General features: G+C 36.8%; 1 protein-coding gene across 1 annotated transcript in view; it reads left to right on the top strand.

Moving 5' to 3' along the window:
• LUZP2 (leucine zipper protein 2) overlaps positions 1-16340 on the top strand; it is a 466130-nt gene that overhangs the window by 328487 nt on the left and 121303 nt on the right. Inside the window, exon 6 of the mRNA XM_032881225.1 lies at positions 13887-13949. Within this exon, the coding sequence (XP_032737116.1) occupies positions 13887-13949 (63 nt within the window). The remainder of the gene's footprint in view (positions 1-13886; positions 13950-16340) is intronic.

Raw genomic sequence — 16340 nt, forward strand, 5'->3', positions numbered from 1 at the left:
TTAGCATCATTATATGAGCAGCTGCCTCCTCCATAGCATTCAGAAGGCACTCTAAACACAGATGTTTCCTCCAAGATCAAAATACTTATTCACATGCAAAAAATTCATGGTGACATAATTTCCCTTCAAAGGAGAAAGTATACAGCACCACCAGTCACTCTTCTTACAGCATGCCCAGTCACTTGAAGTACAATTGCTGTAGCAGGATTATTAAGTTTTAAATAACTAGGAAAGAATACTGGTGAAATACTTGCTATTTAAGGTTTACGAGCACACTTTCAGATAAGACTGAGCAAATCGGTACTTAAGAAAATGGCGGCAGCAGATGCATTTGACCCTAAATAAAGCACATTGTGATTTCAGCATCAAACTTTCTTCAAGAATTTCTGTTGATCCATCTGAACTTCTTCAGGTTAATAGGAATTACTAAACAGTTATCACCAATGGTTTCCAGCAGTGTTAGCCAGGTTCAACCGTGGTTTGTGCAGATATCCAGCAGAAACAATCTAACCAGTGCTAAGATCTTAGTGGAGCTCAGTTTGCTCTATTCATTAAGCCAGATAGAATCCAGATTACAATGTAACAAAAAGTGTAGCACTCTAATGCAGGGAATGATATTAATCATACTGTTCCCTAAGAACCAGCATTTGAATCAGTACAGATTAGGCCCAGCTATGGCTATGGACTCTCAAAGTAGAAATTCTATTTTATTTTTGCATATACCTATGAAATAGACATGGCTACCTAATGTTTGAAAGAAAGGAAAACTTCCCATCTTCAGTATTTCCCCTGACGTACCAATATTAATGCACTTGTGCTTTCTATATGGAAATACCTTTTTGTTTTCTTTCTTTATTTCAGAAGCCACAGTTTAAACTTCATTTTGGTAGGGAGAAGAGCTTAATATAGCTCTTAACCTATAACATGCTGGAGCTTATGGGAGAATTATGCTTTTCATACATTGTAGACTGTTCCATATAAAATTGCTTAATGGTTTTAGACAAAAGCCTTTCAATTAAAACCTTTTTAGCCAAACATGTTCTTATTTACAAAGTATGACAGCTGTTTTTGTTTGTGTGTTTGTTGGTTAGCCAGATCCCAAATTGGGTCCAGCACTAATGATTATTCTGACTCTGCTATGGATATGAAAGAAACATGTAATTTGAGGATTATCAGAATATAAACAAATGAAATCCATCCCTTATATATTTCTCTATGACATAACTACAGGTTTTGAGTTTAATATCCAGTACAAACTTTATTATGTTCATACTCTATAAAAAAAAAAAATTGTATCTGACATTGGAGAAAGAAATGACATTTAAAAAAAAAAAAAAAACCTCAGTCACTTTGAAGCCTCCAAAGATTGAAAAGAAAAATTATATATTTATAGGCACTGAAATAATTTAAAATAAAATAAAGCTACTCTGGGGGGAAAACTTGTCAGGACAAAGTATGCCTCAGCATAATTTGAGGATTTAACTTAGAATTTCATACACATAAAAAGGTGTGAGTAAATGTGTGTGAGAGAGAGAGTGTGAAAGAGTGTATGTGGTTAAGAGACATGGATAAAAGATCGACAGTCTGAAATATATGTCTAATAGGAGTTCTTGAAAAACATAATAAACAGAGTGAGGCAGATGCAACATTTAAGTCTGAACGTATATATACATGTATATTTTTAAATATTTTTATTTATTTATTTGACAGACAGAGATCACAAGTAGACAGAGAGGCAGGCAGAGAGAGAGGAAGAAGCAGGCTGTCCACGGAACAGAGAGCCTGATGTGGGGCTCGATCCCAGGTCATGACCCTTGGATCATGACCTGAGCCAAAGGGAGAGACTTTAACCCACTGAGCCACCCAGGTGCCCTAAGTCTGAACATATATTTTATACTGAAGACAACTGTATGTATTGAGTAACTTATATACATTGTGACAGAATGGGAAGAATCAATAAGGCTCCAAGGTTCTTAGAGTAAACAGTCAGAAAAATGACATTGCCCTTAACTAAGAAGGGGAAGACTATAGGTAAAGGAGGATGGGTAAAAAGAAATTACTAATTTTGGATACCTGAGATTCGTGATGGACAAGGTAGCAGTGGGAATTGAGAAGAGGAGTCAAGTCAGGAAATACAATTTTGGTAATCCTTGCCGAAGGCTGTGTTTAAAGCTATGATCATGAATGAGATTACCGAGGTAATGAGGACAAAGAGAGAAAATGTCAAAGAACTCAGCCATGAGTTACTTCAGAGTTGAGATGTCAGAGAAGCAGTAGGGATTGGCAAAAGGCCACTGAGGGAGAATTTTAGAAAGGAAGAGAAAAAAAAGAAAAAGAAAAAGTGAGGCATTTCATAAAAAAAGGTGGAAAGCAAATCCAACTATTTCAAGGAGAGGGAATGATCAACTGTCAAATGCTGGTGATGACACACAAAAACAAGAATTGTCCCATGCATTGTCCCATGGATTTAGCAGCAACGAGATCATTACACAAAGTTTGCACACATTTTCTAAAAGTGCATTCATTGTTTATGGATACATACACATATGGAATTATAGATCAAATTTAGGTTGTGGGCATTGAAGAAAACTAGATCTTTTGCAACAAGACACATCCCTTATTAGTAGAGTCATATTTATGGTATTGTTTTAAAAAAGTCAGTTCAACATATAAAAACATCAACAGGGCTAATTTACGTAAGCTTGGAGCACAAAAGCGAATGATAAGCCTTTTCTTCTTGCCATATACCTGGTGGGTATTTTTCAGGAATCTTGGGAGGGAAAAAGAAACCCCAAAGTATTAAATAAATCATCTTCCTTTTAAATTTATAAGTTAAACTTGATTGTCTGGCTTGAACTACACATTAGAGCCTCACTAATACTATGTTTAAAAGGAATTGCTGATAGCAGTCAATATTTGGCAAGCTTCAATTAAATCATAAATAATAAACTAGGTCCAAATTTATTCTTATAAGCAATCATTTAGTCATCATTTGTCCAATGGTGACTGACTAGCAAAAGGCTGAACAAAACAATTTTTAAAGTTAATGGCATTGGCTTTAAATAACACAGTGTTGATAATGTCTTATGCAGTCATACCATTTTTATTTCAATGAAAATATGTTCTAACACTTTTTTTTTTTTTTTAATCCTGGGCCTGAGGAAATGTTGGTAAAACTCTGGGGAAAAGAATTCAGTTCTCCCACCAAGTTAAAGACAAGAAAAAGGGAGATCTCCTCTCAGCTGTTATAGTTACTCAACTGTGTTCTTAGGATGGAATGACTTTATTGGGCTGGGAATTCCCAGCAGGATTGCAAAGAGAGGGTGGCAGGTGTTCAAGTCTTAACTGGGCAGAGCTGAGGATATTCTCAGAAGTAATTACAAGTGAATTAACTGATCTTTCCTAATGATTTCACAACAAATTTACTGTGCCCTACTGCTCTAGGGGTAAAGTTATTTTATAAAGCATGTTTTATCATATTACCTTTTGGGGTTGAATTGATTGGTAAAAATGCATGTATCTGGAATTAAAAATTCAAAGAAAAATTCCATCCATGTTTATGTTCATTTTGGTTCTTAGAAATCCAAGACTTATTTTCTCTATCTTTCTTCCTGCCTGCCTGCCTCCCCCCCCCCCCCACCCTCTTTCTTTTCCTATAAGCAAAAGAGAATTTGTAAAAACTATACAGCATGCTGGAGAAGAACATGGTTTTTGGCGAGTGTTAGACCTGGACTAATCCCAGCTTTGTCCTTTCTAAAATGGAGATAATCAGGGGCATCTGGGTGGCTCAGGCAGTTTAATGTCTGACTCAATTTTGTTTCATGTCATGATCTCAGGGTTGTGAGATGGAGCTCCAGAGTCGGGCTGTGCACTGAGCATGGAGCCTGCTTAAGATTCTCTCTCTCCTCCTCCCTCTGCCTCTCCCCGCCAATCCTCTATCCTGCTCCTGACCATGCTTTCTGTCTGTCTTGCTCTCTCTCAAAGAAAATTAATTAATTAATTAAATGAAGATAATTAAGAATTTTCACCTATAGGGCTGCTGTGAGGATTCAATGAAATAACTTATATAAAGTACTTTGTATAATAGCTGACACAAAATAAGCATTCAACAAATGATAGTTTAAACATACATATACTCAGCACCCAATTATTTTTGCAGATTTATTGAGGTATAAATTTAAGCTGTATTTCATGTTGATGTGATATATTTATGAATTGCAGTGTAATTACTATCAGAGTTTTAGCTAATACCTCCATCTTATCATATAATTACCATTTCTTTGGTGGCTAGAACATTTAAGATCTTTCTTTAGCAACTTTCAAGGATACGATATAGTATTACTAACTATAGTCACAATGTTGTACATTAGATCCCTAGAACTTACTCATCTTCTAACTGGAAATTTGTACTCTTTAACCAACATCTCCCCATTTCTCCCAGCCCCCAGGTCTTGGTAACCAGTATTCTATTCTCTGATTCTGTAACTTTAGCTTTTTCAGATTCCACATATAAGAGATACCATAAGAGTGTCTTTCTCTGACTTATTTCACATAGCATAATGCCTTCAGTGTCCACCTATGTTGTCGCAAATGGTAGGATTTTCTTCTTTCTCATGGGTGAATAGCATTCCTGGGGTGTGTGTGTGTGTGTGTGTGTGTCACATCTTCTTTATCCATACATTCACTAACAGACACTTATGTTGTTTCTATGTCTTGCATATTGTGAATAATGGTACAATAGACATGGGAATGCAGACATCTTTTCAATATCCTGTTTTCATTTCCTTTGGCTAACTACCCAGAAGTAGGATTGCTGGATCGTAGCATAATTCTGTTTTTAATGTCTTGAGGAGCTTCCATACTGTTTTCCACCATGGCTGTACAAATTTACATCCCCCTGACAGTGCCCCGGGATTCTCTTTCCTCTACATCCTTGCCAACAAACGCTTGTTTTCTCTTCTTATCTTTTTGATGATAACCATTCTAACAGGAGTGGTGTGACACTGGTTTTGCTTTTGTTCTTCTGATAGCTAGTCATGTCGAACACCTTTTCATGTACCTGTTAACCATTTGTTTGTCTTCTTTGGAAAAATGTCTATTCAGTTCCTCTGCCATGTTGTAATCAGATTTTGTTGTTGTTACTGTGTTCTATGACATTTTTGTCCTCCCCATAGAATACTGCCTACACTATAACTGCTGATAAAACCTAATGGAGGCAAACTTTAGATAATGTTACTGAACTTGAAATCCAAAAATTAATTTTTCCTATTTTATTTTTCTAAAAAGTAAATCTGATCACATGACTTCCATGCTGCACATTCGTTTCTACAGCTTCAGTGGCATGCAGAGCCCTCTGGACCTAACCCCAATGCACCTCTTCAGTCTCATCTTTCTACTCTCCAGTGCTACCTTATGCACGATGCCATTGAGCATCTTGTAGTTCTAAGGCACCGACTCTCCCCTCTCTCTTGCCTCTTCCTGTTACTTAGCAGACTCTTTTAACACAGCTAAAGAGCTCAATGTCATGCCCTGAGTAGCTGCCTCTCCAGAGCCTCTGAGTGCTACTTTCAGCCTCCTTCATGGATTGCAAACTCCTTGAAAAGAGGGATTGTTTGAGCCCCATTCCTAGTACATAAAAGGTTTTTATAAATGTTGACAAGAGTATTAATGCTTTTTTCACAAAGTTTCTTCTGGAGTGAATGACATTTCATATATTTAGCAACACATTTTAACCCATCAGAATGAGAGCTCTCTGATAAGGGAAGGAAGTTATTAATGACAACAGAAGTAGGTTCCATCTGCAGGAGAATTGTCTATTTAATAAAACAAGTCAGACATAGAAAGAAATACCATTGAATGCAATGACTTCCACAACAAACTTTTACTTATTGATAAACTAGAGCTCATTAGCTAGAAATTTATCTGCCATCTTCTACAACATATATATTGATATATATTTATATTTTATTATTATGGATATTTATGTTTTATATATTTATATTTTATTTGTAATGCTGAAATCCTGAAACTTCTGGAGTGCTGTTGTAATCATTAAAAAAGGCTTTCCCTCTTTATCTATAAAAGATGAAGTGACTTTTATTGAAATAATAAGATGTAATATTTTTTGAGTGCTCACTATGTGTCACTGTCATAAGTGTTTTGCTTATATCATCTCATTTAATGCAACTACCCCATCCTGTTTAGGATAGTTGCCTAATTGTATGGATGCGAAAACAGATAAATTAGCAGAGGTTGCAAGATGCATCCAAAATTATAGAGCTTATAAAAAGTGGAATTCAAGTACAGTTGTTCTGCCTAAGAACCCAGGAACTGTGCTGTACTATATCCATACTATTTGAAAAGTGATCTTGTGGGTCCAAGATGCGGCTAAGCAGCATGCAGAATATCTAATTAATTCACTCAGTAAATTGGAAGGTCATGCAATTATCTCTTACTTGATACCAGAGAAAGTCATCAGCTCATATCCCTCATGTCCTTCCTCAATGGTAGGACAACAGTCCTTAAGATGCAAGAAATCTAAGAGATGACCTAGATATTCTCCAGTATTTCAATGTATGTTGACACATATGTCTAGGGGTTAAATGACTTATACTAGATATTAGAACTGTTTGGTACTAAGCTAAGAATAAAACTCTCATGAAACACTCTCACATTTTCTAATGAATTAGAGCCAGCTTCAATATCCCATCCTCTTCCTGAGTTAATCTCAATGAGGAAATCTATCAGCACTTGTAAAACTTCTGTTACACCTGCAACCAATTTAGAATTGACGTTGGCAAGGCCAGCAACCCTTAAGTGGGATATCTGCCATCACTTGATGATAGCAAGGTTGTCGGGTGGTTTTCTTTAAATGTTTATAGAATGATCATTTCAATCACTACTCAATTTTAAATCTTTCCGTAAAAATACAAATCTTTATTAAAGTAGCAATTAGTCTACATATAGATGAAATATAGCATTATATTTAAACAGGGTGATTCAGGAAAAAAGTATTAATGAAATTATTTAGTTTCAAGTAAATGTCTCTCTTGATACCTATATTATATTTTTGCATAATTCAAGAGAGTTATGATAATTCTAGAGAACATCTTTGTCTTTTCGGCAAAAGATATTTCAGTTGCTAAAGATCTGTATTTATATTATGATATAAATAGGACTTTGGCCTATTTCTCCATTATCAGTTTGAAGCTATTTCATCTACAGTTTTATCTTTATTTTGAAAGTATACTTTTGTCTTCTCTGTGTCTTAGAACAAATAAAAAGTCCAAATACACATTTCTTATTTTCCCTACTTTCTCTATAGGTAAGCTTTTCTAAATGGGAGGAAAAAAATTCTTCCCTTTATTGACCTCTTTATCTCTTATTTTGAAACAAAAATTGCAGAATAACAGTCTTTAAATTTTAAGGAGTATCTATTGTAAAGTGAGTTAACTTTCCTAAGGTGGGTGAACAGTAAATACTAAATGAAAGATGCATAATATTGTAGACCACATCCTGATTTCAGAAACACTAAGAAGTTAAAAAAAAAAGTACATCTAAGAACTAATAAAACAAATACTCATGATTTAAATTTCAGTCCATTATCCCATCCCTTTCCTGAGATGTCCTCAATAAGGACTCTTAGAAAATTTATAAAATGTAAAATCTGCTAATATTTTAGAAGCAAGTATTTATGTTACATATTACACCTAAACTTATTGTTATCCTTAATATGGAATATAAGATTTCCAATTACAAAATGACTTATTTGAAAGAGCATGCCCATTCTCTAGGCATTTTAAAAATACATTTAAATTGGGGCGCCTGGGTGGCTCAGTGGTTTAAAGCCTCTGCCTTCAGCTCAGGTCATGATCCCAGGGTCCTGGGATCGAGCCCTGCATCGAGCCCTGCATCGAGCCCTGCAACGGGCTCTCTGCTCAGCAGGGAGCCTGCTTCCCTTCCTCTCTCTCTGCCTGCCTCTGCCTACTTGTGATCTCTGTCTGTCAAATAAATAAATAAAAGAAACAAATGTGGGTCTCAAGCAGTCATATATAGTGGTTTCTGAACAATCAGTTTTAGGAAATTCTAAAATAGGAGCTACTTTCCACGGTTAGACCCAGCAGTCTCTGGTTTTATTCTGAATACCACTGCAGGTGTTTTTACTTTTGGTTTACATTTAATTGCACTTTGGAAATATTAACACATGTTTTTGACTTTCCTGGGGACAGTGGTTTATGTATATTTTTAATCCAGAAAATAATATTATAATTGCATATACATAATTTATTATATTTGACAATCCTAAGTGGCCCCAGATAATGACTTTTACCATGAAAATTCATTGAGACCTCACCATTCTGGAAACCTTGTAAATAAGTATAGTGGTTTATAGTTGTCACAATAACTTTATTCTGTCTTACAGTCATAGATACCTTGTCTTACTTGGTTCCTCTCTACTTTCTGAGCCTTATACCCAGACTTTATTCTGCTGGAGATACTCACAATCAATTTATGTTTTGCTTGATTTGGCTATTGTTGGTTTTTATTATTTGCGAACAATAATACCTCTTAGTACCTAATTTCACTTGAAAACACTGTGAAAAATCTAGACCCAGCAGTTTTGGAATCTTTATATTGACATATAGAAAGATTATAGAGATATACTGGACTTATATCTTTCTGTTTTGTAACCTAGAGCATTTGGCGGGTTTGACCTACCATGTAAATGCTACTGAAAATGTGATATTTTAAGTTCTCAGGTAAAAACTAGAACTGGATTAAGCGGATCTATTTATTAAGAAAGATATTATGTTGCTATCAGATATGAGTTTGAGATTTATCCTATAGACAATGAGAAATATTAAATGGCATTTTTAGGGAGGGCTGACATGTGTAAGCTGGGTTCCCAAGAAGGCCATAGGGATATTTGTTTCATGCTACCCCAGATTTGTACAGCATCAGTTGGGAAGCATTCCCTAAATAGTTAGGAAGCAAGGTCTGCCTCCCATTTAGAAAAGGCAAAATAAATGGCCTGCATCCTGATATGTTATGCCATTATGCATTAGATATAAGCATGGTTATTTAGATGTTCTTTGCTACTCTGAATCCTAAGGATGTGATAGAATTACACAATTATGTAAGATAGGGTGGACAAAAAGATTTATGTATGGTGTCAAGAGAGCCAAAGGGTGCTGGAAGCATGTAATTGAAACACCCAGGAGTATACAAGCTTCAGGGAAGTATGAAGCAGGCAAGTATGAAGCAGGGAAGAAGCACCAGCACGATCACCAGGATTCAGCATTTCTCTCTCCACACCCAGGTGTTCTTTTCCCTTGTGATTTTGTGTCAGAGGGGTTCCGACTGAATGATGACTCTCAGCACCTTTTCCTTACAATTCTTGAAAAGAAAAGATTCATATTAACTTTTCATTAGCAGCGTTTATGTTATTTTACTAAATCTGGACCAAGACTGATTGGCTGGGCTTGAGTTTTATCCTTTTCCTAGATAGGGTTGGTGGAGTTAGAGTCAACACCAGCCACATGGAATTAGCATAGAAAAATATTTTCTCATAAGAAAAATCAGAGTACTGTTATTAAAGTAAGGGATAGCAGAAGTGTGACAGACAGGAAGAACAGACATTTAAACATTTGATGACTCTCTTAATCTACTTTTCTTCATATTCCCTCAAGTGAGGCATAATCATAATTGGATCCTGGCATCTTATGTATAATTATATGTATAAGTTGCTTTAGGTCTTGTAAAAGCATCATTAGGTTTGATAGGGATGAGATCCATTGTTTAGAGGGTAGATGTCATTTCATTTTGTAAGTCTGCTAACAAAACTGTAAAAAACAAAATACAAAAAAAAAAAACCAAAAACAAAACTGTGTTCTTAGTGTCTAAGTGTTATCCAGCCACAATTCCTTCTGGAATTAGAGAAGTGTGCTCACTAACCATAAATAGAAATGTTAAATGAGGGAGTTGTCTGGGAGTCAGTATTCCCTCCTCAGTGCTCTGTGTCATCGTATGTTTCTGAAGAACATGCCATCCGAGAACAATCTTAGTATGGGCCTGACAAGTCTCCCTTATGTTCTACAATTGGCCCCCGTGTGGGTGATTATAATTATTATCCCCAGTTCTGAGTATATTTCAATATTTAATCCTCTAATTCTTAAGCTTTAGAAATGGCATTTAGCTTAATGGAAACATATTGCTTTACATAGTATACACAGTTGCCCAGAATTACCAACTGTCCGCACAGACGGTGGACACATAATGGAAACACTGCTCACTTGGGGGTGGTCAGCAGGCTACCCATGTTGGGAGAGGCAGTCTTCCCTGTGCAGTTCAAGGAGCATTGTCCAGGTCCATCATAAGCATTTCCAGTGAAATAATGTTCTATTCATTGCTTTACCTATCATCTTAGAATTGAACAGAATGGAGAAAAAAAAAAAAAGAAGAAAAGGAAGGGAAAGAAGGAGGAAAGAAAAAAAGGGAAAAAAAAGCTTTAAGCGAAGGTGCAAAATTTAAGTAGTATAGGCCACATACACTAAATTTTAAATATATTATTAACTGCAATATCATTTCTAATCAAGTTACTCAGATGTGGATAGTTTGTGTTGGTACGTAACTCCTCTATCCAATACACTTCACCTATCTTGGCTCAATTTTATTTATCTTAATTTTTTAAAATTTTTATTTATTTTACTATTATTTTTTAATCTTCAGTCATTTAATTTCCACCTTCTGAGCTGTTCCACAGAGGCAAGTAGGGTGTGTGTGGATGGGAACATTGGCATCAGGGACTTCCTGAGTTCTCATGCGCTAAGGGCCATACTCAGACTGAACACAAAGCTGTCTACCAGATTAGAGAGATGAATGATATTGGAGAAATGTATCATTTTATCTGGAATGATTTGCAGGGAGGTCTTGCTGCCATATCATAGACCAAGCCTTGTCTTTTACCTCCAATTTGTCTTAGGATGCTATGAGTATCTACGTGGATGGCCTCAGTGGTTTTGTGCTGAAAAGAAAGCTAGTATTTCCCAGATGTCACTAACAGTGAAAGAGCTAAAGGGATGGTTACATTGTTTATGGAAGTCGGGTTTGCAGTGGAAGGCAAATCATGAGCAGATTTGAAAAAAGAAATTCTCTTCTTCAAAGTGAAGTTTAATAAAAGAACGGATTTCTTCTCTCTGGAGACTGGCTTTTTTTTTTTTTTTTTTTTTTTAACTTGCAAGGCTGATACTGGCATGTCTGCGATCTGGGGGGGAATGGGGAGGGTGGAATACATTTTCTTAATGTGTGGGCTGATCAGGGAGTCAGGTTCTGCCCGTCTGGGCAGAATTTCAGTCCTATACAGCCGGTTCCTGAGGATGGGCTAGGTATCTGTCATGCTGGAGGAGACTTAGGAAGGGTTTATATTTCTCATTAGGCTGAGGCTCTAGAACCATGTATCCAATGGAGTAGGTGTGAGGATGGCTAGTCAGGCTCTGGAAAGCTGGAACTGTCTGAGGAGGGGAAATGCCACAGTTTGCCAGACTAAATGGAAGGGGTCCTCCCCTAGGACTCCAGGTACTGATCCATAAGCATAGGACCCATTCAAGCTGCAGTTGGTAGCAGAATAAGCAAAGGATACTTCCGGCTGGGGTTTTGTCCCCTGAGAAGAGGAACACCACTGATTTGGAGACATGTTGCTATCTTTCCTCAGGATCACATCTTCACTTGGCTCAAGGGATTCTTGGAAGGGAAAGGGAGAGAGGCAATCCCAAGCAGACTCCACATTGAGCATTGAGACCGACATGGGGCTCGATCCCAGGACCCTGAGATTGTGACTTGAGCCAAAAATCAAGAGTTGGACACCCAGCCAACTGAGCTACCTAGCATCCGTAGATAATTTAACTTTTTTGAAATTAATTTTGACACAGAAAAGGGCATGCCAAATTAGTATAGAATGTTCTCGTGTATCTTTGCCCCCAAACTCTCATATAATATCATACAGAGTGATAATACAATTATTGAAGCAGAAAATTAACATTAATATAATACTATTAAACAAACTATAGACCTTATTTAAATTCCATGGCTTTACACCAAAAGATGATAACCCTCAAAAAGATGGAAAATCTGGGGCACCTGAGTGACTCAAGTGGGTTCAGTGCCCAACTCTTGATTTCAGTTCAGGTCATGATCTCAGGGTTGTGAGATCAAGCCCTGCATCAGGTTTCACGCTGGGCAGTGGAGGCTGCTTGAGAGTTTCTCCCTCCTTCTGCCCCACTCCCCCCCAACTCACATGCACACATGCTCTCTCCCTCTGTCTCTGAAAAAAAAAAAAAGATGAAAACTCTAAGTGAATATTAAATCTCTAGAGATAATGAAGTGTTTCTGTGTACAAAGATGGAAGGACAAATCAGAAAGAGAGAAACAGACCATTTATGAGAAAAAATTAAGATTACATATGTCAAAATATCATATATAGACACAAATAGACGGAAACTAGGGTATTTTTTAACGGACAATCTGAACAACACTGCAGAGTTAGAACATCAGTATCCATCCCCTTGTTATAGGTTACAATTTTTTCAATATAAGAATAATATATATTAAATTCTTTTTAAAAGCTCTAATCTCGTGTTTTGTTGTATGATGAATATGAATATTTGCAAAAAAATACTTGAGTAGAATCAAGATAACTCCTCATTTGTGTAAATCATTTCATAGTACTAAAATTCTAAGAAATGAGCTTTTTAGAATTTCAAGTCTTTGCTAAAGAAGAAAAATTAGTCAAAGGTTTCTTCCAAACTGAGGCAGCTGTATCCCCTCTCTGCATGACAGGAAAATAAAATAGGAAATGATGTTCAAAAGGTGGGAATTGTAAGTGAAGAACTCTCAAATTTGATGTATTCATTCATTCAGTTACTCATTCATTCTGCATAAAGTGTGTTCAGTTTGCTCATAGTGCTCATCAGATCGACTGTCTTTAGAGTTATTATGCATGAGATGTACTTTACCACTAATGGTTTGCTCCTGCAGAGACAGTACAAAGTCTGAATCCTGTGGGTTTCACCAAGTTTTCTGTTCTCCTTTAGCCCGCCTGTCTAGAAGGACCTTCATTACCAGGACAAAGACAGGAAAGACGGAGCATAATGAGGCAGATACAATTGAATAGCTGTAAGGGCTTAGATTCAGATGGCTGAGAACACAGGGCTTCTGTGTCAGGAGTAACAAACACTCATCTATGAATCAAGGTCAATTATGGGGAATTCAAAGGATTATCATTATCTGTCCAGACTCCAGCCCAGCAGAAAAGAAATGGCTTCTGATCATCAAGAAGACTTTTGAGTATAAGTCACAGGCCTCCAGAATGTCAGAGGACTCAAAAACTATAGTCTTTGAAGGGAATACAGAGCCTCCTGGGTCTGTGACTACATTGTACTAGGATCCAGGGCAACCAGCATCCTAATGAGTCATTGAACACTACGTCAAAAATCAATGATGTACTATATGTTGGCTAATTGAACATAATAATAATAAAACAATGCCTTCTCTTTAGAGGAGTGCTTTCAACAACCAGCATCAATCGCAGATTAGAAACTAAAATTATTTTAGAACATAAAATACGCAGATCTAATAAAACAGCATTAAATGTAAAGCCAAATAAAGTTCCATCTTTTAGAATGAGTGTGTTAATGTGAAGGTATCAAAATGTTAATTGAATGAAACATTATTTTACATTGACAGGTTCTGCTCACTTTGTACAAATCCATTACGTGTCCTCTCCTGAAGGGGACTTATCGGTGAACAGAACAGAGAAATGCACTTGATGTATTTAAGAAATTGTTGAAGGTTTATAATTTCTTAGCAATATACTGTGTTTCTTCCACCAGAACAAAAGCTTGAAGAACAAACTCTTGTCAGGAAGCAAGCTGTGTGGCATCCATGCAGAGGAGGTGAGTACATTTTCTGGCTTCAGTGGAGTAGAGAGTACCAAAATATTAGTGCCAGATTGCTCTTCCTTAACCCAGAAGTCTGGAGACTTTGGCCATCACTAACATAAATGAAAGCACTGGAATAGGAAAATGAAAACAGATTTTAAACTTTTAGGTATTTGGGGGTGTCTTAAAATTGCATAACCAAAAAAAGAAATTAAGCCAGTTAAGTGTTGCTTCCCTAAAGTGATTTTATGGATTCCTTCCTTAACTGGATTATCAGGATTTTCTTAATAGACCTGGAGGTCCATGAAATTTTAATTTTTTGAACCATCTATGTGGTGTCTACAAAGTTTTTCAATGACAGTGAAATGTCAGAATGAGGATTCTGGGGTCGACCATAAACTTTAAGAAACAAATACAGTCATTGGTTTTACTTGCTAGGCAGGGAAATTGTTTCATGCTTTTCTTAGTGGGGAGTGGGGGAGTCATTCTGGTGAGTCCAGATTTTACTAAAATCAATTTCCTATACTTCTGATCTCCCAATCCTTCTGTGCTTTATGATCCCCTATTTAATGCTATAGATTAATGTAGCTCATGTAATTCTTTTTGATAGTAAGTAATGTGATAGTGGAGAGAGTGTCATAGTAAGTGATTCTTTATACCCGGAGGAGAGGCGACCACAGTCACTCTGTTAGCTGGATCCTCCAACAAGCACACCGCAGATGAGGCTCTTTGTGCAAGGGGTTTATTAATGGAAAAACCTGTGAATGATAAAGAGCAGGCATGATAGTCCTCATTCCACAACGTAGACCTGATATCTGTGAAGGAAGGGGGAAGGAAATGGTATAGACAGAATAAGAACAGTGGCTCTCGCAACTTAAAAGTTTAACCCCTTTCCCACAGTAGTTACAAGAAAGGCACAGAGCTGGTGAAATACTGCTATCATCTCCTAATTGTGGAGCCACCTTCTGTTCCAAGGACCATCCCCTGTTATTATCACCTTCCAGCAGAAAGACCAGGAAATATTACGTGGCGACTCACAAGCATTGCTTTTAATAAGTCCGACTAGGAAGTAGTGACACATGTCTCATTGCATCCTTTTTGCCAGACGTCGGTCACATGCCTAGCCACGCTGAATGGAGTCGGGAAAAGGTCATTAGGTTGGTGGTCATGGACCTATCCAGATCTTGGGATTTTTTTAAGTAAACAAGCTGAGAAGAATCCCTGATGGACCTGTAGAAGCCTTTGCCATTCAACACTGAAGTTAGAGTCTAACGGGAAATATAATAGCCTGTTTATAATGCCTTCGCTGTAGTATTGTGCATGGAATGAATAGAAATTTTCAATACATGGAAACTAAAGGCCGATACGTCATAAATGAATAATCAAACCGAAGAGCCTATGGATATGAACCTGCGTGGTCTTTCTATCATTATACTTTTCTATCCAAATAGACATAGACACTTACGTTGTTTGATTTGCCAGGTTTCTAGAAATATTACATGGGTAGTGTGCAGTTTCTGGATGTTACTTAGGAGAGGGTAAGCAAGTGGAACCAATTTTTGAATAAATACGATGTGGACTGAAGTGGAATTCTGAGGTGGGTTGCCATGTTCCCAGAGTCCCCACAGCAATCAGGGGAGAGAGATGGCCCCCAGGCAGAGTTGCCTGTGCTGTTTAGAAACAAACAAACAAGTGAATAAATAAGCAATAACAACAATCTGGGTTGATCTATATTTTTTAGTCCCCTAGTTCATGAATGATTCATTTTTTTTAAATTCGTCTCAATTCCTTAAAAGATACATTATATATACATTTTAATTTATGAATTCCTAGATGCTTTGTATATTAATACTGCATAATGTTGAAATCAGTTTATTCACTTGACCTCTTTATTTATTTATGGAAAAAAATTAACATCCTGGGCAATAATGGAGGCATATATATATATATATATATATATTTTTTTTTTCCTGTCACAAAAACACTTCCCAAGAATATGGTAATAAATGTGATTATTTGTTTTAACACCACTACTACCACCAAAACAAAATAATAATGTCCTGTCAGTTTAGGAGCTAAAAAGGAGCTGTCTTCTAAATCAATGACCCTAAACTATTCATAGATAAATAAATATCCAGCTCTCATTGACACCTAATGGATTGCCAGTGTTTTCATTTGCCAAGGCAGAATATTGAAAACAATAGAGTCCAGTACAAATACCACTATGATCATCTTCACTATTATTTCATGAAGGAAATGCTACTTGCACGTGAACTGTAGAAATGAAAAACCTCAGGGACTAGCTAAAATGTTCTATCATGGGGCACCTGGGTGGTTCAGTGGTTAAGTGTCTGCCTTCAGCTCAGGTCATGATCCCAGAGTCCTGGGATTGATGCCCGCATCAGG

Source organism: Lontra canadensis, unplaced genomic scaffold, assembly GCF_010015895.1.
Source record: "Lontra canadensis isolate GAN:19392208 unplaced genomic scaffold, GSC_riverotter_1.0 scaffold74, whole genome shotgun sequence".
In the NCBI taxonomy this organism is placed as follows: Eukaryota; Metazoa; Chordata; class Mammalia; order Carnivora; family Mustelidae; genus Lontra; species Lontra canadensis.